Source organism: Magallana gigas, chromosome 6 (genome assembly GCF_963853765.1).
Source record: "Magallana gigas chromosome 6, xbMagGiga1.1, whole genome shotgun sequence".
NCBI lineage: Eukaryota > Metazoa > Mollusca > Bivalvia > Ostreida > Ostreidae > Magallana > Magallana gigas.
The window spans coordinates 32039362-32066896 of NC_088858.1; the positions used below are offsets into that span (position 1 = coordinate 32039362).

A 27535-nucleotide genomic window follows, 5' to 3' on the forward strand; every position below is an offset into this window, starting at 1 on the left:
TGCCTTCATTTTTCTATAGTTCAGAAGTCAAGATGAAAATATGTCGCACTACTTGAGCGTATTTTCTCTACATTTAGGGCATATCTCCCAGAAAACCTGCTTATTGTCAGAGGATGTACAAGTGATTTTGAACGAGGTCAAGGTCGATTTAGAACCTTTTTAAATTATATTTTCTGTTGTAATGTTCATCGAAAAATGCCTGCAATGTCTGGCTTTTGAGCTCAGACTACGCAATTTGTGTATATTTCACTTGAAAAAAAAGCGTCATTTTAACTTGTTTTGACGCAAGAAAAAGATAATTATATTTCTTACCGAAAATCCAAGATTTTGTTAAAATGATTCTATTATCCGTCCACTACTAATCTCGGCGAGATTCGTCGAGACCGAAAATTTTGACGGACGTCTCTTCTGGATTTTTCAGTCTCGACGAATCTCGATGAGATAGGTCAACTTCGTCCATATCAATTTGGTTCTTTGATACTTTTACTAATCAAATTTTGTCACTAGAGCCAGGTTGTCGCGATAATTCTTTGACTGAATACTAAGTAACTCAAAGCCATTTGACTGTCTTATTTATAACAATCTCTACCGAGTACTGTAAAGTCATGAGTTTTTATGGTTGTTCAATTTTCTTTGGCATACAACACTCACGAATATACACCTTTGACGAATTTTAAAGCTGTATATTCGTTTTTTCATGAAAGTAAATTCGTCTTTAAACTAATTTTAAACAGCATAAATCTCCTTTGACCAACGAAATCATGTTTCAGAATAGAAACTTTAACGATCCACAAAATAAAATTTTGGCGTAGCATTCCACCTTAAGAGGGGCTCGATTATTATGGCCATTTTTACACTATATTGGTCTCCTTTACAGGAAGAGCTCTATATGAAAATATAAAAAAATTAGTATTTTCAAAACACCAAATTTAAAAAATGTATGGATTTTTTCTTTGTTTAGTAATAGTTTATAGCCGAAAAGGGCCACATAATTTTTTCTTAATATTTTCTCGTAATAACGAGATACTTAACTCGTAATAACGAGATAATTAACTCGTAATAACGAGATAATTAACTTGTTATTACGATATCTTTTCTTGTTATAACGAGATAATAAACTCGTAATAACGAGATCCTTTGTCGTAATTACGAGATAAAAATATTTTTTATGTGGCCCTATTCGTCTTTCGTACTTTACAAATCATAACTTAAACTTTTCGGTTGATCTGCGGCCCTTTTCACAAAAATCTTATGACTAAGATAAAAATTTCACAACCCCGTAAGTTTTCGTTCAGAGATTTTTTTTTCTAAAATATTATTTACAATATTGTCGAAAGTAAAACTAAAATAAGAGTTTTTGTGATATTTTACAGCGTAGACACATTTTGAAAAAAGGAAAAATATTGTCCAACATGTAAGTCGTAAGTTTTTTTGTGAAAAGGAGAAAAATTCGTGATTGTGAAAAGGAATTGAGATAGGAAAAACAATCTTGTACATTTTTTCCACACGGAAATAATAACCAATTTTTATTAATTCAAATAAATCATAAAAATAACAATATATGTCTAAATATGTATCACATCCCATATCCACCGGAGACTCAAATATCAGTCTGATATTGGTCGAGGGTTGATATATGGGATGTGAAAAAGATTCGCGATTGTGAAACCTTTTCACAAAAAATCTTACGACTAAAGACAATATTTTCCTTTTTTTTTTTTTTTAAAGTATCTACGCTGTAAAATATCACAAAAACTCTTTTTTTAATTTTATTTTTGATAATATTGTTAATAATATTTTAGAAAAAAAAAATGAATATCTCTATTAAACGAAAACCTACAGGGGTTGTGAAATTTTTATCTTAGTCATAAGATTTTTTGTGATTAGTTTTTTTTTGACAACCCAACCTCATTTTAAAAATATTCTTTTAAAACTTAAAGAAAATTCATGCCCATATAAACCGCAATACCATGATAGACGACAAAGTAAACATTTTAGCTACACTATTCTCTAATTTGCGATCAACACGACGGCACAGTTTACGAAATGAAAATTCAAACACTTTATAAAAATAAGTTTATTGGCATAAGAAACCGAAATGAATGATTTTTTCCACACTTTACTGCTGATTTCTACTTTTTGTAAGTATAGCCTCGGTCATAGCAAGACATAGTATATAAAACAACTACAAACATATACATGTATGATTAAAAAACAGCAGCACAATAAAAAAAAGAGTGATGTGTCAAATGTTCAACTATCTACCGCAGGGCAACCACATTGTGATAATGCATGTGTAGGGAATTTTGGCATGGTCTGAATGTGAAATATATTTCATATTAAAATTTTTCTCCCCGTTTTCTTAAAAAAAATTATAAGTATTTAGTACAACAAAGTATGGTGACGAATGAATAATTTTCATGCCTTCACATCATTATAATTAAAATCAAGTGCTGTTTTTTTTTAATTCGTAACCATTTCTTTAATGAGTAAAATGAAAGTGTCCACACACAAAAGATCGTTCAAACGATAACTGATGATTAAATTGTATGTAAATTTCTCAAAGCTCAAACTCTTATTTCAACTTTTGATCCTCTTAAGGAAAAAATGTTCCGGTAACAATTACAAGTTCCTTCCCATCAAACTTTTATAAATTTACTAAATTTTGTTCCCAAACCGATTTCCTAGCCTATTTGTAAGATCTTGGGAAACTAACTTCTCTTGGGGAATATCAAACTATAACCAGAGGTACTATGATATTTGTAGACCATTAGCGAATGGCTGAAAAGGATGTGATGTACCTTACCTGTTGTTATATGTAAAATTAATATGACATGATGTTTATCTAATTCGGCATAAGTTCATGAAATCTGCCATAACTATATTTTTGAAATATTAACGCAGATAGTCTTCAAATAGATAACTTTACAAGTCAATATGCAATATCAGAACTGAAACCGCATACCAATTTCAAAATGTCGAATTCGAACTGTCGAATATATCTTGCAGGAGGTGGATTCAAATTTAATGACGTCTAACTAGATTAATGATGCACACAAAACATTATCGTTTGACTATATAGCTATTCAATTAGAAATTCTTTCAGGGGCAAATGTACTCTCAATAAATACAAAGCGCTAGTCTTATTTGCAACTTCTCGAATATTTCCAATGTTTGGATATGGTGCTGTATTTGCTTGGAAGACCCAAGAAGATGCGATTGTCTGAATCAAAACAGGTAACTTTTGCAAATTGTCTTTCCGTAACAATGTTGCACCATTGAATCGATTTGCTAAACAGTATTCGGAATTTTATTGTTTGATTTGATGTAAATGACATCAAAAGGAATTAAGTAAACAAAAATTTCAAACATTATGACAAATACCATTAAATAATCGATTGCATTTCGCAAGATGACATGCATTCTTAAAGCTATCATTATTTCAAAAATGGTTTTAAATACAGTATCAACGTATAACTGTCAAACATAAAAAAAATCATACAATCTACAGAAACAATTGATAAAAATAATACTGCTAGGCTCTAATACGAACGGCACTCTTTCATAACATCATAAAACAAGAAATATCAAACAAATAGATGGAGGAAAGGATCGAGGAAAATATCAGAAGTCCCACGTGATGACTGTTTGTCTGACCAGTACTGTATCCTTGCCTCCCGGAGTAAGGGGCACCTGTCCAAAAGAAAGAAACCAGTATTCAACAAGTTGAAAATAATATATGAAACTTTTTTTTATTTTAACGAGGCAAGACGTACTATCGTGGCTATTTTGTCTTTTTTTATACCCCCCATACAAAGAGCAAATTTGACGTATTTTAACTTAATGCGATATAGAAATTATTCAATACACGTAGTTTAACCGAGCCAAGAGGTGAAACAATTGAGATTCAGTAAGTATTTTTAGCCATCTTAAAGATGTGATTTAAAGCAATTCTCACTACCAAACATCCTTAAGATATGTCATGCATGATTTTTTTTCATTACACGTAAGACATTTTTTAATTTCTTTTTCAAAAAATGTATCTTTTTATTAACATTAAAAATCTAATTAAGAATATGTGCTTTAAGAACTGAAAGGTTTGTAACTCTCTCTCTCTCTCTCTCTCTCTCTCTCTCTCTCTCTCTCTCTCTCTCTCTAATAGACTAAATTTACTCTTGTTCGTTCTATTTATTTTACTTCGCGAACTTATTTACCATCGAAGGTTGACCATTGTAATAATAATACAATATAAATCGTTCAAAAAAGGTAATTCATTAAAAACGAAAATAAAGTAAAACTAGACTCTTGTTGCAAAAGCAACAAAAAGGTCTTCCGTTTTGATATAGATGTATCAATTTAACTGTAAGACATTGCTTCTCTCACATAGATAAAAAATAAATATGAACATTATTGTGAATGATAAAAATATCAAAATTGGGTGTACTTCCTGTAACGACCGGAAGTTACGCCGGATAAAACAAAATAGTGTTAACACATGTACATACATAGGTCTATCATCACACAAAGTTTGGTTGTTCAAGTCGTTACTGTTTTTGAGATCTCGTCGAAATCAGGTTTTTGGTCTCTGGACAGGAAACGGGCAAACGTAAGTGTTCAATGTAAATTGTATTCAATATTTCTTGTATACTTGCCTTTTGTACATTATTTTTTATTTATCTAACTAAAATATATCAAAGGAAAACAGTTAAACTGATAGACAGCTCGATTTTTTTTAACTCTTCCGGTATGGACCGGAAGTGACGGAAGACAAAATGAAACCGGTTTAACACATCTTTAATCAAATGTCTATCATTCATGAAAGTTTCATGATTTGATCATTTATAGTTTCTGAGATCTTACGGGTACAAAATGTGTTTTAAAAAAGCTACCTAAGATAATTGAGATATCTCACCGGAAGTAGAATTTTTTTGTTGATTTAACATCGCATAGTTGACTTATGTATAGATTTATACTTAAATATTTATTTCATGGAAAAGGAATTTAATGCGTAACAATAATTATTTTTGAAGTGCTTCCGGTGACGACCGGAAGTTACGACGAGCAAAACAAAATAGTTTAAACACATCTACATACACAGGTCTATCATTCCACACAGTTTCGATGTTCAAGTATTTGCCGATTCTAAGATCTAGAGGGAACAAGGTTTTTGGACGCGGGACAGGAAACGGACGACCGGAAATAGATTTTTAAAAAATGAGAAAAACGCCTCGAGATATTATCATTTTCTATCAGTCTTGAAAATTTCACGAAAATATATCAAGCCATCTCTGAGAAATTCTGCCGACAAAAATGGGGGAAAAAAAAGAAAGAAAGAAACAAAGAAAGAAAGAAAAAACACTACAATCACTATAAGGAATCATAACCACAGTCCCAAACCCAACGTTTTCATATCTGGATAATTCATTTATAAAAATCGCATCGCTTTCATACATCTTAAATTTACAATCGAATAATTTATTAACGTTATATAGACGAGCAATAATTAACAAAATGAAAGGATCCCTAATATTTTTTTTTTAAATTGAGTAGTTGAAGTGAAAGAAAGGAAGTGACATCAGAGACATGCGCCGAAACCCTCTAAAATCATGCCTTTATTTCACGTACAAATTCTAACAATTGCGCCGCTACACCTAATTTCCAACTGTTGTCCGTCGCTATATGAGTCATTACCGGGATTATGGCCGTTCAGGGTTCGGTTGTAAGGAATCAGCTCGTTCTCGTTATATATGGTCGATTTGAAGAGTCTGTTCCTCTTGTTTATTGTGGTTGTGTGTCTTGGAATTGCCGTTGCAGTGACAGCCGGTGTGAGTGTTGTAGGTGGGAAATACTCTGGAAAAGATGTTCCAAGTTTACACGAGTTTGCCATCATATGAATTATTCCCCCCCCCCCCCCGACAAAAAACAAAAACAAACAACCACCCCCCCCCCCCAAAAAAAAAAAAACCTGAAAAAAACCCAAAACAAACAAATAAAAGATACATGTAGAGATATTTGATAAAACCAAAAACCAAAAAAAACCAAAAAATTATTTTAAATTTTTTCCCGGTGAACATTAATATTTTCATAAAATAAGATGTTAAACTGTAAACAATTTTGATTTAATAAGATGAAAATAGAAATATCTAATCGTGTTAAAAAAAAATTTTTCGTTGGAAACTACTTTATGGATATCAATTTATTAGAAACAATGTTTACTAAATCGAGTTGCATTATAAAAATTTGTTTAAACATTATGTTGCTTTGCACTCTTTAGTTAATCACTAAGGCTTAAACAAAGTTAAAGGTTAAGTCTTTTCATACAAAAATTCCGATATGCTTTTCCATATAAGAACCTTAATTACGTCTTTTCATTTAACACGGATAAAGTAACAAGATCGAAACACATTCGAAATAATATTTGTAAATTAATGTTTTACCATAGAAAGATCTAGTATAATAACTTTTACTACCAAATAGGTAACAACAACAACTTACCCTTTCAGTGCATTAATACTCAGTGTCTTACCATATAAGATCATCGTTTCCTCGTCCATACCAAAGCTGTTGCTAGCGTAACAGGAGTACTGTCCAAAGTCCTCTCGTGTCACGTTCGGGAGTCGCAGACTGAGAGTGAGCATATGCCCCCTGTCCTGGTACACATCGATGCGATGTTTGAACGAATTGAAAAGATCTTGATTCTGGAATTTCCAGATGGACACAGCCTGAGGGAAGGCTGTGACCTTACACTCCAGAATTGTTTCTTTACCCACATACTGTCCCAGTTTCTGGTTGACGAGCCACACCTCTGGCGGAACTTTAAAAAGCCACAAAACAAAACAAAAATTAATAAGCATCACAAATGTGTAATTTTTCACCCAACGTCAAAACGTTGGGGAAAATTTAAATGTACGTTAAGCGTATTTGCCGTTACACACGCCTACAGGCTTGACTGTCGTGACAATTGTTGAAAATAAATGTAATCAAGGTCGTGGTTATCAATTTCATTCCTTAAAATATTCAAAAAATAAAAATTAATGAAGAGGACGTGTGGTAATTGCGACTTCATGGGCCTTCCAGGCAGATTACAGCTTAGTTGAAACACATCAAATGTATTTACATCAGCAAATGTGTAATTCTTACAGAAAATGGATCTGACATAACCAGTTTCAAGAATATAAGGCTCGATAGAACAGACCACTAGTATTTTTCAATAAGGTGATATTGTTTAACTTAATGAAGTTAATCTTCAATGTCATTATAAGATATATTACAATAATATATTCGACATAATGATATCAATTTTAATTTCAAAGAGGGGTGTGTCTTGGAGTCATACGTGAAAAATTTGATATGGTTTTTTCAACTGTCGGAAAGGCGTACAGTGTCATGATTCTCCAACACTCGGAGAGACACCAGAAGTGTGATTTATTTTTTAACTGTCGGAAAGGCCCGAGAAGTTGCGAGTGTGACATGCGCGGTACTCACATTCCACCATCACACTGATGACCCGGTTGACGGCGGGAGGAACATCGTTGAACGCCACACACTCGTAAATCCCGTCACAGTATCGCGTGATGTTGTGAATAATAAGGGTTTCGCCGTTAATGCCCACCCCTACAGAAAACAACAATATGTCAAAAAGAATGGTTACCCTGCAATATATTGGTATACCTTACGTTTTCAATAATGGTGAAAGGAAAGTTTTGTACAAATTCATGAAGATGGTAAAAAATGATTTTTAAAAACTGCTTTCTTTGACTCTTTTATGTTTTTGTTTTTTTTTTGCCAATGAGTAATGGATACTAGCAATGAATTTCTTTGCACAGCAAAATATATATTTATTGCATCTGCAGAAACAATATCTTATTGTTAAGGCGTTGATTACAACAGATCTTTATACATGTACATGATTATGAAGGCAGAGAAGCGAATGGCTATAGTACAGTTACAATGCATGGTTAAATACAACATTTTGTTTGAAAATGAGATATGACAACCTTTATGACAGCTCTTACGGGCCCTGTGGCAATTTTTGTGTACCTTTCCCATTTTCGTTTCATATAAAAAGGTTGGTTGAAAAAAAATAAACAGAAAAACCAGAAAACCAAAACCAAAAGCCACGTACAAAGGAGGAAATGCAAATCACACATACAAAAAATGATAAATATATTAGGTGTTTTGGTCTTTTTAATTTATATTTGAAATCAAAAAGATACACTTGACTTAAGGGACGAGTAAAAAATTAAAATAATACTGAAAGCATTGATCAAGTGTTTTTGTATCATTGCATAAAATTTGCATTTTTACTTGAAATGAATTCCAATGTTTTGAATTTAAGATAAAATTTGTAATTTATCTCACATATAGCACGTTAAAGCATATAACAGCAGACAAGAGTGATACAGAGAATAACGACGGATCTGGTCGAAAAACGACCAAACACTAGAGAGAAAGACGGAAGTGAAAGCAAATCGTGCTGAAACCACACTCCATAAAAACAGGAAGTAGAGAGTGTACCATTATTTACCACCGGATCATGCCCGATAACAGTGGCTATCGGGACGGAAGTCAATTCTACGTCATACACTGTAACAAAAACATGATAGATAATCAAATCACGTGATAAAAATTCTGATAGTACTTGGTGTAGTGAGAATGTAAGTCACGACTATTGTTTTGACCTCAGACTTGATAAACATTTATTCCTATTTTTTAAAATTTTTCTTTTACTTTTCTAAATAAAATGATTTGAAAATGAATTCAATATAAGTGTTTCTCTTTTATTTTTTACATTTTAAAATTAAAATGATTTAAAAATTAGTTTAACAAAAGTTTTGCGTTTCTTACAGAAATTATCTTCTTATGTTTATTGTATTAACCTTTTTTCCTTTTGCCAGTAGGAGTGATTGATATTTTGATGGTGTCAAATATGTATAACTAAACTGACGTTCAATTGGGAATTAGAGAGACTAGAAAGTCAACAAATTATCCAAAAAATCTACTTAAAAAATCTTATATAGGATTTTTTTTAAACCACAAACTATTATTTATTTGTACGAAATCCTTACATCTTGATGTCTTTGACAAGTTTTTGTTATTTCTTTACATTAAGCTTTCGGATTTTATTTAAATTTTATTCACATTTTTGTAGACAGCTTAAAATATTTTTTTAAGGATATTTATATAATTTTTTTTATAATATATGTTAAATTCGATTTTTTAGTACAATAAATTTTTTAAAATATATATATATATAAATACGTGTAATTGCCGTTATGAATGGTTTAAAAAAAATCTTTTTAAAGAAAATATAAATGCAAATGGTATTATACGTTAACTACATGTATATCAAAGTTGAAATGTTTTTATTCAGTTACTGTCTCGTGGTAAAATTCATATTTCATTTTGTCGCATTAATTTTATAACAATACAATACTTCACATGTTTTACTTCTTGTGTACATGTTTTTTGTTACAAAATTATTATTCTTTTATAAAAATACATTTTCAAGTTTTTCAGGACATTATTTAACATAATGATATGATTAATGAAATGAAATTTATGATATATTAATTTTGCATTGCATTGCACAATAAAATAGTATCATACAATAAGTAAGATTATACTTTACAACAAATACATAATTATATCATTGCATAATTCTTGATTAACATTGGGCAAAAAGAAATAGCGTTTAATAGATTGTTTTGTAATATATACAAGACAATAATTAATTGTGCCAAAAAAGTGTTAGTTAGTTCAAAAGTTTAATAATACTGCAGTGAGGATATTTGGAAATAAGTGAAATTAATAAGGGTTACGAAACCATTGCAGATGAGTACAATTTATTGTGTGTCAAATTTTGAATTTGGGTTATGATATGAATATCAAATGTTAGTATAGTATGTGATAAATTTAGGGGGAAAAAAACTTTCTTTATTACAAAAATATATATACTTTCTATAAACTATCTAAAACTATTTGTTTAATATATAGTTATTGTATTAGGGGCAGGTTCTAATACTAGTTTGTGAGAGAACAATGAGGATGTGTAAAGCAGAAGACAAGTAATAGATTACTGTGGATTTCTTTCCTGTTTAAAAGAACCAAAAAGACTAACTTTCATCTTTGAATACGAACGATCGCAATTTTTGTTTTGATTTGGGTAAAATTTTCAAAATGTTTTCTTTTCCTTTCACAAGGAATTAGTAGTCCGTATTTTATTATGATATCATAATTTTGTGTCTATTTTTTGTGAAAAAAAATATTAATTAAAACAATCAATGTACATGTGGCCGCGATTTCTGCAATAGTTCGTATTCATTGAAGTAAATAACAAATGGCTCTACATTATTTTATGTACTAGTATACAATGACTGTTCGAAAACCAAATTCTAATTAAACACTGGAATAATCTTTTCTTTCTATAAAAATCCACAATCAGTCTACTACTGGAATAGGCATGCGCACGCATCTGACATAGACATGTACCTCGATGACTGACTGTGTATAAGCAGTGGTCATCTGACAGCCGGTTACCATAGTGACCTTCACTCGTCTTCACTCCTAGTTACAAATGTGTAAAGTAATCTAAGTGCAAAGAAATCACATCGATCCTCAGGGTACAACTTTGTTTGAACTGTTTGCAACTTGAAAGGCATGAATTATTATTATATATACTGGTAACAAAAAAAATAAGTTTCTTAATATACAAGTGCATTTGATTAAAAATATATTTGGTGCAATATTTAGAAACGGGGAAGTTAAACAAAAGTTGTATGCATAATCAAATAATTTTTCTCATGTATGGATGAAAATAGAACAAATTAAATGAGCATAAGTTTAAAACCTCTTGTCTCAGTTATATTATTGATAAATAATAGAATAATATTGACAATAAATTGACTTCTACTTCAAACTTCTATGTTGCAAAGCCTATGAAACAACATTATGGTGAAAACGAAAATGGGAAATATCTCTTCTAACAATATTATAGCGAGTGCAGCTCTCAAGCGGTGATTAATCCCATTGATGTCTATAATTCAACTACTTATACTGTAATATATAGTATTTTGGTTTCGTAGTGTAGAAACGTCATCATGACGTCATGACTTACTTTCTTTATGCTGGTCCCTACTGTCGGCGTGTGGTTTCCTGAACCACTGGACCGTTGGCTTTGGTACACCACTCACGTTGCAGGTCAAGGTTACAGTGTCACCTTCTTTGGCTGTTAGGTCATTGCTAGAGGTGTCCAATATTGTGGGTGGAACTAAATATCAGATAATTATATCTTGTTACAATATTCGTTTAAAATACTGGGGTCAAAGTAGAATATGCATTCTATTATTCATAACTCTACGGTTAAAAGATATCAAAATAGGAGCATTTGATGAGTCATGTTTTGTTTAATTTGTTGAAATTAACTTGATTATTTTTTATTTTATGAATATCGATTTCAAAGATTCAAATATAATATTCAGTGGTAGAAGTTAATGAATCCTGTAAAGAAATTCCAAATTATCCGTGGTATAAGTATTCAATGCAATGATCTATGATGATGCACCGCCAGTTCAGCTTGCTCGATAAGCAATTTTCGATGACTTAAAAAAAGGTATTTTGAGATGACACCATTCATCAAAACATGTCATCTATTATGATGTCATATATACGTTAACATAAATGTAGAGAGTTGGTCTTCGTTTTTTTCTTCACTCATTCTGAATTAGAACAATCATTAAGTTGAGGCTATGAGTATTCAAAAACAAAAATATATGACATAAAGAATGTTTTGAATATACTTATAAAGTGATAAAAGAAGACAAAGTAATGAATTGTATTGATGTACAGTTTTTTCTTTGTTTTCATACATGTATCCATCAAAAGAATGAATACTTTTCTCGTAAAGCTGTTGTCTACATTTATGTTAACTGTTTGATTCCATTTACCAAACCGTAGGAAACCAACATGAGGCTTTCAATAGTAACAGTTATCGGAAACTTTCCCATGATTTGGCAAAACAAATAAAAAGAAACGCAATCAGCAACAACCTTTTGCTTTATTAAAAAAACCGCAAAGGCAAAAAGCAACAGTATTTTGTAAACGTAAAGTCAAGCAGACTTAATGTATACTCAGTTGATATAAAATTTGACCAATAAAATTGCAAAATAGATATTGGTTCCTTATATTTAAAATATCTTCATCAAATATAGTTAATATGTTTGTATGGAATCTATAAAAGAATGGCTTTTTTTTCAAAAGCGTATTTATATTTCTTGTGCAATATATCAAAATACATGTATATCATATTACAATACTGTTGCTTTAAACTATGATGCTTCTTCTTCTTCTTAAAAAAAAAGAAAAGAAATCTGCATCAATCTGTGTTAATAAACGTGTTATTCAAAAGAAAAGGTTAATTAAAAGCACATGAAACCAGCGCACGCAAAAGCAACTGCAAAGCTCATTTTGTGTTAGATGTTTAAAAATACACATATCCAAGTGACGTCATTAGTTGGTCTGGTCGTGAAGATAAACTAGCTACAAGAAAAGTTGAAAACATCACTCTGTTAAAATCACTAAATCTAGGTCGAGTCGTGTGGTTCCTGAGTTAATGTGATCTCTATTTCTATATGGTTAGTAACAGTGACGTAACAGTGACGTAATGTGCGCCAAGCTTCAGAGAAGAGAGAGTTTGAGGACTTGCGTCAGAGGTTAAAGCTATGGGTGTGATTTGGGCGGTTCTTTATAGAGTGGTATCCAATCGGTGTGCAGGACACAACAGACAGTTAGTGAAGGGCGGGGCCTCTAGACAGTGTGCAAATTACTTTCTTTTAAAAAAAATTCAGATTACTTAGAAAAAAATACTTTGATTATAATGATCATAACACATTTTAAAAATAATTTTCTCATTAATGTATTTGCAATACTGTGATGCAAAAGATTTAATTTGATATAATATTTCATTTAAAAAATCCTAATCAAAATTAAAAATTTAAGAATCAGGAATTCAAAAAAAAAAACAGCTTTAAACAATATAATTGAAACCTCCTTTTAAAATGTCAAATGATTTTTTTTCTGAAAAAAATTTAATGACGTTGTCATGACCTCACTTGATAATTTACACACTGTTAGCTCTACTGGATCGTGGGGGGCAGTGTTACACACAGTCTTACCCAACACGTTGAGGAGGACTGAATTTGTTTTTATGGGTAGTGTGTTGATCTGACATACAAAATTGCCCTGGTCACTATATTGTACATCACGAATAAGTAAATTCCAGTCCCTCAAACGGGGCCTTTCTACAGATATTCGTTCATCGTTGATGATTCGACGGTCCCCATAAGTCAGCAAAGTGGACCAGCGATCGGTCCATACTACCTAAAAATAGAGATGACGTCATATGGTAATGAGAAAGGTTAAAAAAATGAAAAAAGTAGAACTGAATACCGTACCTAAAACAATCAGTTCTATGGTTTTAGTTTTGATTGGCATTGTATTTATTTGACAGGTATAGCGCCCTCTGTCGTCGTATTTGACGTCATGGAGTAAAAGATTCCAGTCTTTTGTGTGTGGACGGTCTAAAACCATGCGTTCGTCGTCTATAATTCGTTTTTCACCTAATGTCAGCAACGTAGAAAACTGATCCGTCCACACCACCTGCAACATCATAATGGTCATAATATCTTTATATAGACATTAAAATCTATCCATATCACACTCTTTCTCCGCAATCCCCCCACCCGTCCATCCTGCCAAAAAACAATGACCATTACCAACTTGTGTACGCTAGAAAAATTATTTAATAACTTAATGTTTTAAAATCTTTAATCTCTAAATGAATTATCCACTTTTGTCATATTAAATTATGATATTGATCTCAATTTGCCATGATGGTAATCCTGAAATAGACACAGTTTTAACAAAATTAGTAGACTGACTAAGACTGTTTAAATATAAAATGCAATTGTTTCAGACATTGGCATTACTGGGCAGCCATACATGAGCAGTCCTTGCATGTATCAGATGTATCAGTTTCATATTCATAGGCGGATGTTGGTTGTAAATTTCACTTGCAGTCGATAACACGATTTTTCTGTGTCACTTTTCGCACTCTCTAAAATGTGGCTTCTGAGGACGAATAATTTACACGCTGGAACAGAAATCATGCATTAACATGCTTGGCTCAAAATAATTTTTTTTCATAACTTCTCATATCAATTTCGCGTTTTACTGACAACAGGGCTTTTATTTGGAGACAATTTCACTAATTGAAGTATTAATTCCCCTTAACTGAATTTCTGTTATGAAAAGCGATATGGCAGAGGAGTTTGTGCGACATGCATTTTTTTTCTACAAAGTGTTTTTCTAAATTACAAAAAACCCTGCTATTCACAGTTTGCAAAAGGAGCTTCATAAATTGCATTTATCCAGTGGGTGTCTTAATTAAAGTCGTTGTGAATTTACTCAAAACACTTGTATATCATAACTAAAACCTGGAACAATGCTGAAAAATCTTTGATATGTTATCAAATCAATGAGGTATATATAATAAAGACCTTTTAAATTTCAACTTAGATGAAATTGTACAATTGTTCAAGTCATTAAAATTGAAAGAAAATGTTGAATATGCAACTTTTACGTTCCACTCTGCAGAAGAAGCAATGTAAATGACTATTTTACATGTAGCTGTATATATGACTGACCTTAAAGTCCCCCAGGGAGTCGATGGAACACGGGAGGACAGCCGTCTTTCCGGCCACTACAGTGATGTTGACGATCGGGACATCAAAGCTGGGCTCCAGCGCCATGATATCTGGAGAGAGAAAAAAACATTGTCCGGTTCAAGATTTGCCGTTATGTTGTAAATTTTGCATTTACCGGGTGGAAGTAAATGTTCAAGACTTGTCATGTTGATTTTTTTTTTGGTAAAATACCGTGGAGTAGCACTTAATAATCTACGACAAAGTTGTCATGTTGTTATTTTGGCAATTACTGCCATAGATACGATTAACAAAATACAGCTTGCAAATCAGAGCAATTCAGGGTTGGCGTTTCTTTTTAAACATTGATATATAAGGATTATCATAGTAATCTATCTATATATCATAAACTAGTATGTGTACGAGTCTTCTTTTAAAGTGACAATTAAACTTGGCCTCTACGCATCATAATGTATTTGGTAGAATGGAAACGTATGTTTCTTAAACTAGAAATCACATCATGACTTGTATTTCATAGATATGTGATGTATTTTTTTTAAGTATCAAACTGCATTACATCATCATTTTTTTTACTTATGTAAAGATGTCATTTTTTCTGAAAATAAAACAATTGAGCCTAATCTTGTTACAAATATTTTATGTTTCAAAATATTTGTTTTCGATCGGAACAAAAAATCAAAGTTTTTGTCTCAACCTTAATTGGTCACGTGATTCTTTTTTTTTTATTAAACAAAAAAGTGGCCATATGACAAGATAGAAGCAAATGTGTTGAATGATTTCGAACAATACAGTAGAAGTTACATGTAGTAAGCCCCCCCCCCCCCCCAAAAAAAAAATACGAGCAAAACGCCAGATATTGTAATGCATGCTAATTACACGTATGCGCAAAAGTGTCGTTCATAACAATAAATGCAAGGATTTACAATGTATGCAAATAAATATGGTCAGAATATCGTTACTTTGGCAGTTGGTGGGTTCTTTTTTCAGAGTCTACAGTTAGTGAAAAGTTTTGATATCTATAACACTTTGTATGTGCACTCGATTAAAATATTTTAGATCAGGCATACCTACCTCTAATATAATAGCAACTTATCAAAATTTTTATTATGGTATAACTTTAAAAATTGGTGATCAAACGTAAAATTAAATTGCATTATCATATCTAGTAAAATGCAAAATCACCTACGTTTATTAGATAGACTTGAGGAAGGGTTTCCATTAACAAAGTATAGGTATTCAAGAGTAAGCTCTAAAGTATTATAATGGTGAAACATATGCTTCTCAAACCACCACAAATTGTCGAGGAGTACTCTGATATGCCAAATAGGACTTCCTTGCTGGAACGTTAAACTATTTATTGTACATTGTTGCCCTACTATAGTGGTGCTATTCAAATAACTCGATGTATGGCCTACTTTTTATGCAAGTGCCCTCTGAATGTTTATCGAAAAAAATCGTCAAAAAATAAATAAATAAAATAAATAATTTTTTAACATTTAAAATAACCCTTTCAAAAGACACTTTATCAAATAGTAGCATTTGTTGAGTATCTAGATCGAAATTAGTCTCTGTGGACCTTAGTCCTATCTGAAACAGAGAAACAAACCAGTCTTAAAAACTTTACAGCATACTCTATACCTCTACAGGCATTGTTCTGAGTTTAAGCGTATTTCGATCCCGAGGCGACGCCTCCCTATTTTTAGAACCACCGCATAGTAAAGTACCATCATGTAATGAAGAAGTATCAGCATATAATATTAAAGTATCAGCACGTAATGTTAAAGTACCATCATGTAATGTTGAAGTATCAGCACGTAATGTTAAAGTACCATCATGTAATGTTGAAGTATCAACACGTAATATTAAAGTACCATCATGTAATGTTGAAGTATCAGCATGTAATATTGAAGTATCATCATATTATGGAGATTATCTACATAAGGCAGTTGAGGCGTTCTATATTAAAAGGTTAACAGAAAACATGTACTTTGTGACAAGCTTGAAAAGTCAGAACTCCATAGAGTCTGTAAATATGACAATTTTAGCATTACTGTCCGACACCTGGACGTGTGAAATCATGCTGCTGCGCAATTAATTTCCAAAATATAATTTCCCAAGGACTTTCCAACATAGTTATTGACAGATTTATAATTGCGCATCTTGCATATACAACTTACATATTCATTTAATATTACTAATCAATGTCACCGAATAGTCATCTGTTTACAACCTCTCAAAAATAACTTTTTGAAGAAGATATAAAATACTTATGAATATTTTTTATTTGAATTACTCTACAAAATGAATAATATTAAGCTTACACAACGTGTTTCTTTATCATTTTTGTGCGTCTGAGGTTGACATTGTAAAAAGTCAAATGCAGTGTATTCATAACGTAACTGCAAGGGGAAGAATCCGGACCTTTTACAAACTGAAATTTCCCCACATAACTGTGTGTAGCATTTAGAACAAAACCATCATTCTTTGATCAACGTATTATCGCAATGTATCGAGCTCCAGTGGGTATTTTTGTACTGTAATTAGTGATATCTACAGCAAAACAAAATAATCCCGTAATAACATTTCCGGTCAAAACCTCGGAAAGGTTACTATAGTAATCTATCGGATCTATAGTAAGGTGTTTTTGCTGGAAACCCTTGATCGTTCTTAATGCAATAAAATGACACAAGTATAGTAGAATAGTCAGAGGATACTCGCGTGGATTGTTGATAATATCCAGACAACGTTATTGGGATCATTTTATGGATGTTCCATAACTTGTTATCGACCATCGGGGAATCAAACGCTTTAAAGACGCCCGCAAGCGTCACATTGAGCCTGATGTCAGATGGAGAACGACATAATGGCGAATGATTGTTACATGTTGTACTTTGAATAATATTGGTTACGATGACCCATGCTCTGCGTTGAGAGATTTTATCATAAATACTGACACGGGTCACATGATGTCTATGTTATACATAATGGGAATCAAATGTGTATTTCACTCACTATGAGTACTTTTGAGGACTGCATTAACAGATCACCTACATTTTCAACGATTTTATGGGACTAAAGAGGCTAAATTGATGTAGATGTTTTAAAAAATTGCTTCAGTAATTTTGTCTCATGTGGATCGTTATCTAGGTTTTAAACGGGGACGAAATATAATGACACTTTTAGTGTACGACATTCAAAGAGCAAGCCGTCTTAAGGGAATAGTGTCATGACAAAAGCAATCTAGTTTTTGCAGTTTGCAAACATCATCGCTTCTGCAACAATTGTCTTGTGAAATTGAAATCGAAGACACTTCGTGACAACATTTTATTTTTGCAAAACATTACCCAAGTCTCTATTTTCCCACCAGGTAACTTGTAAAAGACCACAATCTTTACTGGAAAAATAACCCCTAAAATACATAAAGTAATAAAGTATTCTGAAAAACGACAGTCATGGTTTTAAAAAGACATTTGTCATGTCTTCGATGTCATCTTCTTTTGATATTGCCGGTATTCAAAGTCGGGTCAAAGTCACAGTGTCTTTGCATTTAGGCTGCAGTCATCCCACGAGAGAATTCTTTAAATGCAAAGTTAAGGAAGTCATTTCATATCAATGGAGGATTCGGTACCTAGGGGATAGCTGCTATTAGCTTCCTGCATTCAGCTCATGCAGATGTCTTTTATTCAAAGCAAATTGTTAATGCGGACTGGATGAGTTTAAGATTTCAGGGCTTAATGTATAGGCAACCCTTTGTGATCGAGATACCGATATGAGGGAGTATAGCATCATTATAAGGAATCATTAATATTCCGATGAACTCGGTGGCCACAAGATAGAAAAAAACACGGTGATTCATGTCAAGTAACGGGGGAAGAACTGGCATTTAAGATGAATGCATAAATAAAAAAAACTCTCAAATTTCTCTCAAAGATTTTTCTCAAGATCGACGTTCTGATATAGTATTTTCTGAATGCATGTTATTGACTTTGCTAGTATGTGTATGGTGTTTTGGGGAATCTCTGATATTTCAAAATAAATTCACTTTTTATCATTAGCTGATGTGGATTTTCCCTTGAATTCTGACATTTTAAAACAAACACAGTATACCACTACGTGTAGATCCAGAGATCAATTTTATTTGTTGGAATCAAAGCTGCTATCGCCAACTTAACGTCGTTGTGAACAGTTTTTCGATTCATTGGAATACGGCAAATACACGTATTAGGAAATATAATCAAAGCATCTTAATATTATTTCCCGAAACTCTTTTACTTTACAAGAAAGACTATTCGATATCTTACATACCAAACAAAGCATTAAGTACTAAAGAGAGCACCAATAGATCAAAATCGATGAAACTCTGTATACATGTACAAGAAAAGACAGCGACCTTGAGTCTCACTGCAATGGACATATGAAGTGTTCTTACTTAGTAAGCACATGCATCAGTTGACAATGTATACTACGGATCAGTGTATCCCTTCCCAGCAGACCCTTGTCTACGTCATCAGCAACAGAAGCATGGTGGTTTTACTTTTAATAAACAATCTTTTCTCTGATTTCTAATCTCAGAGTCAGAGATCTACGGCAGAGCAGGTAATCCGAGACTAAATTGTTCCAATGCCTGGGTATAGTAAACCCAATTACAGGCTTCCCTGTCTTGTTCTGTCAAATGTAGTCTACGTGGAAATCACTCGGTAGATATGATTTAACGAACCTCCAGAAAGGCCGTGTTTACATGCATGGATGTCCAGAAAACTTGGTTATTGCAATAAAATGTTGTAGACTTTTGGTCTATATGCTAAGTCATAAATCTTATAAAAAGGTATATTTTTGAGATCAAATGTAATTTTTCCGTATTCTTCTTGATATTCTGGAAGATTTAAAGATTTTTATGGGTGTCTGTTTGTTTTTTGTTTTTGTTATTTCTTTAATCAAGATTCAAAAAAATTTAACTTGACATATTATTAACGTATACATATATTCGCCCCGTTTTATTTTTCTCCTTTTTACCCTCGTTGTCAACTGGCGAATATAAAACTGCGCGAATTCAAGACAGTTTAAAATAAATGTTAGTTAGAAAGAGTTTCTATCCAGTGTCTGAGAGAATTCAAGACGGAGCGAAATCGCGCAAGTGAAAAAAAAACACGGGTGAAAATAAATCTGCATACAATATTATATTAGTTTATTAATATGAACAATTAGCATATTGCAAAATCAAAACTTGGGATAAAATAAAATGATAAGCCCCTATGGCAGAAAACTAAGAGATTTTACAGTTTAAAAATAACAAGAATTTGCAGAAACACTTTCACGGAAAGGTTAAACAACTGTAGATTTTTGAGAAATTATAACACGGACACAAAGGTCTGTTGAAATAGTTCTCGCAATAAAAGAACATCCATGTGATGATGTTGTGCATAAAAACAGCACGCTAAGTAAATTTTCCCATCATTTGGATTATTAAGTTATGAACAACGAGAAACAAATATGATTTACGTGGCTATTGCCAGTCTAGGTTGTCAAACCTTCTTAAATAACAATTCCAAAAACAGAGAAATTAGACACATCGTGTGAAGACACGCCAGATCAGAATTAATGCCAAAAGCACCAGAATCAGTCTTAAGAAACGGTCTACAGGGTACATTAGCCAAGTTTATGGTCAAATATAAGAGAAAATGTCATCCAGGATTTCGTGAATAAAACATTAGACAAAGACGCTAAGTAGAATGAATGGTACGCGTCCATTTTTCGGGGAGGTCATTTAAACTAATTATCAAATCTCGACCAGTCGGCTTTTTGTTTCTGTTAGATGATGCGTAATGCACTGTTGGTTGAGTCACGAAGGAATATAGAAAGAAAACCGCTAAAATGAAACAAAAAAATCGATGGGTTTTTGTAAGAAAAATGAAGGAATACTTATAGATGTCTGATATCATATTATCTCAGTATTTACACGCTTCCCACACGCAACACGTACCGAAAGACACTACGCCGGTCAATATGAATTTTATTATATAAAGCTCATGAAAATTTCATTTCATAGCGTGTTAACAGTTCCTTGAGTACTTTTATTACACATACACTAAACAAAATCAACCAACAAATAAAAAAAAAATCCCGGAAGATTATGTCGATTTACGATTAAACACCAATTAACGATGTTCTTTACAACTCTTCTACGATCGTGTTATTTAATAAGGTTTTATATACGAGTACTAGTCGGAGAGAGTTTCTGTAGGTGTTTTGATCTTAATTTGTCACAGTTAAGTTCCGGCCAGAAATCGGTCTGGTTGACCAAATATCCGATGAAGACGTATTTTAGGAAGGCCCAAATAGTATAATCAGAGGTGGCTACACGCAACCAAATAAGACAGCACTCTCATCCCCAGCCTTTGGTATTTTTAAGCGCTCGTCACAAATTACAGGACAGTCGCTGCTACAAGCCTTTCTACTTTTAGAGAGGCGAACGTATAATATGATATTTGATGAAAAGTTTTGCTGTCGTCACGAAATATTTTTGCTTTTTTCCCCCCATTTTACACAGAACTCATCTTTTACAGAGCAAACGTGGGCGAGACGTCGTTACGTCTTTTTCTTTTAACCCACGACAATTTTTCCCCTAAATTTTCCATTTTGGTCCGTTCAAAGTGTATAAATTTAAGTAAATGAATTACTGGCCACACTATTTCCAAAATCTATCGTTAATATTTTATAAACTGCTTTCTACAGAAAATATAACTTTCTCTACTACATGCATATATATATATAACAGAAGTTTTAAAATCACCGAAATCAATTTGCTTTATCACGTCCTGTACTTCAAAACACTCAATAAAGCGCATATGGGTAGGTGTGTGCATAATTCAGTTAATTCATAAATGCATTAACTGCTGTCAATAAGAAATCATAATTATAACTTGTAGATGTGGACTGAAATAAAAATTATCACAAAGGCATGGTATAACAACGGCTATAAATGATTATTCTACCGCAAGGAATTGGATATTAGAAATAATAATACTGGTAATTTTAAAAAGCAGTACACCTTACTTTGCCTTTCTTACATGTATCTTCAATGTGATGATAAATGACAAAGATGTATAATAAGCAGTTAATTATTATACAGTTCATTATCATCGTAATTTATAACAAAATATATGCTCTAAGAATTTGTTTGCAATAACCATGTTCAATGTAAAAAAAAAAAGCAAGTGAGTGGTACCATACTTTTCCTTAACCTGACGCATGCGCATTCTAAGGTATTTTTGCCTAGCTAGAAAGATTGTTTATTGTGACTCCCTATTGGCTTTGCATGTTTTGCGCTGCAAAGGGTGCCAACTATTTAAAGATACCTATGATATCATACATGTAGATTTGTGTAGTGGTTTCCCCCGCAATCAATCCTTAAATTGGACCAATGTATGTCAATACCTAAGATTTACTCCATAATAAATAATATATTCTGACAGATTGTCATGTGGTGTTCCTCATTGATAAGGAAAAGGCAATTTATCTGACGCAAAAAAAGTAGAAGGCGTTAACTGACATTGTAAATTTCACCTTAAATCTAAAACTTGAATTGTGTGATGAATTTACTGCTAAATGAATAGACGCAAAGGCTAGAAATACAAATGTATTTACTTTCACTGGTCACTTACGCTTTCATATAGATTTTTTTTTACTGACAGTTGAGATTTTTACAGTCACACCATAGAAATAATTTTATGGAAAAGACATCTAGAACATTGGAAATGATTGGTCCAAAGGGCAAGCGGTTCACAAAGCACTGGTCCAAATTAAAAACTTACTTCTCCCATCTGGCCTTCAAATTTCTTTAAGCCACGAGTTTACATGTATTTTCATCTTATTCATACGATTTCTTTAAAATCTGAATTGCATACACATGTATGTTACGTTCAAAAAATTCCACGAAGCAACTGTTTTTGAAAATAAAATTGTAGATTTCTTCACCCATGTCGGACGTTCAGATCATCTTGTTTATTTATCTTCATTGCAGTTCTTCTTCCAATCCTTGTCCTAATGGCTTCTTCTAATCTGATATATTGTCAGACAAAACAACAAACGATAATTGTTTTCTTCATCAAAGATCTAGATTGGTGGCTGAAAGTGAGAATTCGAAGCAAAGAGATATTGTGAAGAGAAATCCTATTAAGAGCAAACACTAACAGTTCTTTGTTATCAAGATAATTAAAATGTTAACAAAATTAAGGACAGGAATCGAATTTTTCCAATCTCTTCACATGAAATAGCACCAAAAAAAGTCTATTAAATTTCGATTGATTTCTCGAAGTAATGCGACGCATTAGGTGTAAATTAGTGGATTAGCCTCGCGCGTGAGCGCAAAAACAGACAATATACTCCAAGAATCCCCGTGGTTTTGGTCACCTTTTCTGCAGGGAAAAAATGTGCACGACACCGCTTGAGGATATTATACGACTTGATAATTTGAAGACGAAGAGCACGCAATTATTTTCACACCTGGCAAAATTCCTTGATCTTTTTATCTTCCGCTGTCTGAACAAACAAGGCTCGATAATTTTATAAGGACATCGAGTCGCTCATTTTCCTGTAAAATCTAATGACACTTGGATATCATTCGAAAAACTAATGTATCCCAATGGGGGGTATTTAAAATTCCGGGAAAACCATTGAAACTGGCTTATAATAGCACCCTAACGGAATCCTAAAGAGATAATAAGAATCTATTGGGTAGAAACAAGTAATTAGTGTCTGTTTGTCAGTGTACAGAAATTTCTGGTCATGAATGAACGAGTTTTTTCTTAGTTTTATCAGTAATATTCCAGGGTCTCTTCAACGATTTTTGAAAGTCAATGAGTAGAGACCGATCGCATGAGAACGTCTTCGCAGCGAGAAGAACCATGCAGGAAAGCTCAAAGAGAACCGGGTAGCCTTTTCCGAATAGAGAAAATCCATGGCCTTGTTTCGGTCGAAGAAATTTCAAAAAGAAAAAAAAAGATCGTTGGGCTATTGGAATTTAACGCTGATAAAGATCCAACGCGGACTGACAGAGAAGTAATTGAATGACAATAGGCTTATGTTCCAATAGTCGTCAAATTAGCTCCGTAATTGACAGTTGTGCTAGTTCGGAAATTGGTGAAAGTAAAAACGGCGGATTTCAGACCCCTAATCGTAACAAAACATCTCTTTTTAAACGCCCCGGTCGATTACCAGTTTCTGGCACCTCGCAAATTATTATAGTTATACCTCCAACACAGCCAAACCTGCAGAGAAAAATCGGACATTCTTCAAGCAGTAATTGTATTTTCAGCTCACAATTTTTATTTGAAAAGTGAAAAGGCAATCGATAAGGTTACTTAGATTGATGTTTGGAGCAATTTGCTGCAACTTCTTTTCTTTAGTCTTGGTGTTTACAGAGATAAAACGACATTTACCTCAATGATAATCCACTTGAGTACTTACTCCGTAATCTTTGGATTAATTTTCTGACTAAAAAAATGAACATGAATTTTTAACATGGAGATATTCTGCAACGGACAGTAAAGGGATTGAAAACAATCGACAAATCAGGAATATTGGGAAAGGTGTTCTGTCAGGCATGTTTCCGTACCTTCTTGGTCGAAAAAAAGGCATTAAATAACAAGAAAGTGCATCGAAATTGTTTCTGGCTTGTTAAAAATTTATGTCTTGTAAATTGGCGCAGTAGGTAGGTTTCCTGAAATATTCGGAAGGCCGAGTGACAAATGTGTGATAATAACAAAATTGACAAATTAGCCATGTACAGCGAAGCTCCTTTCATTTCCGATGGCTGTGAATTATTTATGCTCTTAACTTTTGAATGTCAGCGATTATTGTAGCAATTTTAGCTGTTTCGTTTCAAATTGTCTAAATTTTTCTCGCATTATTAGAATCAACTAGCACCGCTCCATACATCATGGAAAATAGTTAGTGGAGCGTTGCCGTTCCTAGATTTATAAATTAATATGTATATTAAATTTTATCATTTCAAAATATATTATTTAATTTTTTCCTTTTGTAATAAAATCGCAACCCTAAAATAAAAGGTCGGCTTTGGTTTTATTTCATAAAGAAACTGTTTGGTTGCTGAATACCTGCGTATATATATTGCTTTTAAAATAAAATTCTTCTGAATTTAGTAAAGGTAAGAATTCTTAGTTATTTTATCCTTTAATATTTGTGCCATCAAACGTCTGATTCCTAAAATTGGCGACTCTGTAAATCATTACAGAAGAAATGAAAGATCTCTAGACATCATTACAGATTTTGGTTTTCTGTTCTCAAAGATCATCCTTAATGCGGCAAATCAAGGAGCAAAAATAAGAAAAATGTCGGCAATAAGCACCGAAACTAGCTTAATTTATAGAAGATTATAAGTAAATAAAAATCCATAAAAGCGGAGAGGGTCTGCACGCTGATTCACTACTTTTTGTATAAACGGATTACTGGACACCGTTCATAGATCACTAGCACTAACCACAGAGGCCGAACCAATGCTTTCAGGAAGTGGTCAGTCTCATTTGATTCCGGTGCCAAACCATGGCGCTCTGATTGCTAATCACAAGCCATTGACCAAAACCTCTACACAACTGTGTTTCAGAAACAGGCCCTAAATATACCACTGAATTCCAGATGGTTGGACTTCACCCGATATGGTCATTAAGTGACTAATACTCGCAAAGGGCGTGGGCCTTTGAACAATTTTGTATTATCAGTATTGAAAGACAGCTACTGCAAGGACACGATTAAATGATTAAAAAATATATATACTTTGCAACTTTACCCGCCCAGCATAATCCATCCGCTTATCAATCTAGCTAATAAGTGAATAGGTATGCATGTAAAGCAATTAAATTCAGCTCTTAATTGATTGGAAAAAGATACCTTGAAGCACATTTTATATTCCCAGTTGCAAATTTGTAGGAAACTCTCATTTCTATTCTACGACCAGTGTTTTATAGTTTTTTTTCACAGAAGAAGCTTACTAATATTGAATACCTATCCAGCGATTCCGGAATAGTCCCCAGTAGAATGTAACTTCACCCAAGCGCTCGTTATTAACGAGATATTCAAGCCAGATCAAGTATCGCGAGGAAACGGTGAAAGCCTGGATGCTGACTTGTTTTTGTCTTCTCGAATGCAAGATTTTTTTGCTGAGTTTCACTTTACAAATGAGTTTTAAATAAAAAAAAATTAAATTAGAGAGAGAGAGAGAGAGATACGGTTCTGGCCATCCCGTATATTACATCAAGCGAGAGAGAGAGAGAGAGAGAGAGAGAGAGAGAGAGATAAATTTTAAAAAATACCCTAATCCTTATTGGAATATTTCAAGATAAATCAGATTTAAATTTACACAAAATTACAAAATAAGTTCAAACCATTAAGTAAATTTGTTTGGTTTTTTTTTCATCATCATTGAAATGCATATTTTTGTTAAAGTCGATTTCAAAATTCATTTTTACTCAACCAATTAAGAGCTATTAAAAATCTTTTAAGTTCTGAATATAAAATCAGTCAGTTCTTTTCTGATCAGAATACATTGTGATCATTTAGAACGAATAATTTGAACATTACGGAACAAAGAGCGCTCGGATCAATCATTCATTATATGTGACATTAAGTATTTATCTGATAAATCTCGGATAATATTAGGATGAAATCTGTGGGTGAAGGTAATAATTGCTATAAAAGTCCAGAAATATATAGCTAAAAACAAACAGAGAGGGCTTCTCGTAAAATTACTGTCAAATGATATCAGAATAGACATAATATTGGCTGGGTAGGGAGAAGCGATAGGAACAATTTTAATATAAGCTTTAAAATAAGAGCCAATTCCATAGCGTTTTCGATGCAATAAATTTCATGCCGACAAGAATCGGAACATCTGGTCATTTGAATCTCTGTATAATCTTCGTGATCCTAAAGTAATGAATAGATCAAAAATGTCAAATATTGGGGAGATAGGAAAAAAACGTACTCAATTACTATACCATCAAAACAAATATTGAAAACAAATATATATTAAAAATGAAAATATGTATTAATATAATGATTATTTTTAAAGTATTTTTTTTAAAACACCTACCTTTGCTAAGTATTCCTAGGAAACATAAGGCATTCAGTGCAGTCAATCTCAGTATTATAGAGAACTCCATTGTTACAACACTAAATAAGTATTGTTTTCTTCTTCCTACTCCTTTTGCTCACATACTAAACACTGTCAGGAGAAAGTTTTCATAATGTAAGAAAATAGTCATAATTTTGACGCATTAAAATCGCCACAAACGCTGTAGAGTTTTTTTTTTCCTCTAGAGTCACAGAAGTTCTTTTAGGGTTGTATATCATAGCAGATATAGACCATCTTGAGGCCGTAAGGTGGCTGATCCACCGGATATGTCGTGTTGCTGTCTTCTGCTATTGACCGCCTTGTTGTCTTAGTAAACTCCAATACAGTAATGACCAGCAATCACATTTCACTAGATGTAGCACGTGCAAAGCCGGGATTCCACAACAGCACGGATTCCGCGGAGAGCGCGTATATTGCCGGTCGTCAGGAAGTATGAGCAGATTGTAAGTTTCTGTTTCATTTTTTTTTTTTACATCAGTGGGAACTTAGACGCGTGCAGACGAGAGAGAGGCGCATTGCATGACAAACAGTCAAATATTGACTGCTCGAGCTTGCTATTAGTAAATGTTCATAATTGTAAATCAGACCTGGTAATCAACATTTCCTGTTCGCTCGCATTTCTTTTATTATGATCGGTGACTGTCTTTTGACGGTCCCCTGTTGACGG

General features: G+C 32.8%; 1 protein-coding gene across 7 annotated transcripts; it reads right to left on the reverse strand.

Annotated features, from left to right (window-relative positions):
• Positions 1-2061: 2061 nt before the first annotated feature.
• On the reverse strand, positions 2062-27535 carry LOC105327684 (opioid-binding protein/cell adhesion molecule homolog). Of its 7 annotated transcripts, none has more exons than XM_011428289.4 (10): positions 26827-27535; positions 14703-14812; positions 13173-13377; positions 11117-11269; positions 10492-10566; positions 8518-8586; positions 7486-7614; positions 6527-6814; positions 5626-5850; positions 2062-3693 (listed from the first exon to the last, which is right to left on the reverse strand). In XM_011428289.4, the coding sequence occupies exons 1-10, from the start codon at positions 26894-26896 to the stop codon at positions 3563-3565; spliced, it is 1455 nt and encodes a 484-aa protein (XP_011426591.3). In that variant the 5' UTR covers positions 26897-27535; the 3' UTR covers positions 2062-3562. The 7 variants fall into 7 exon arrangements, with proteins under 7 accessions (XP_011426591.3, XP_011426590.3, XP_011426592.3 ...); XM_011428288.4 differs by lacking the exon at positions 13173-13377 and adding an exon at positions 13452-13656 and having other exon boundaries at positions 26827-27391; XM_011428290.4 differs by lacking the exon at positions 13173-13377 and adding an exon at positions 13452-13656 and having other exon boundaries at positions 5692-5850; positions 26827-27373.

Coding starts and splice junctions, on each gene's coding strand:
- LOC105327684 (XM_011428289.4), bottom strand. CDS start 26,896: ATGGAGTTCTCTATAATACTGAGATTGACTGCACTGAATGCCTTATGT. Junction 14,813..26,826: donor CCTAGGAATACTTAGCAAAG/GTAGGTGTTTTA, acceptor TTCTCTCTCCAG/ATATCATGGCGCTGGAGCCC. Junction 8,587..10,491: donor ATACACAGTCAGTCATCGAG/GTACATGTCTAT, acceptor TTTTTGTTACAG/TGTATGACGTAGAATTGACT.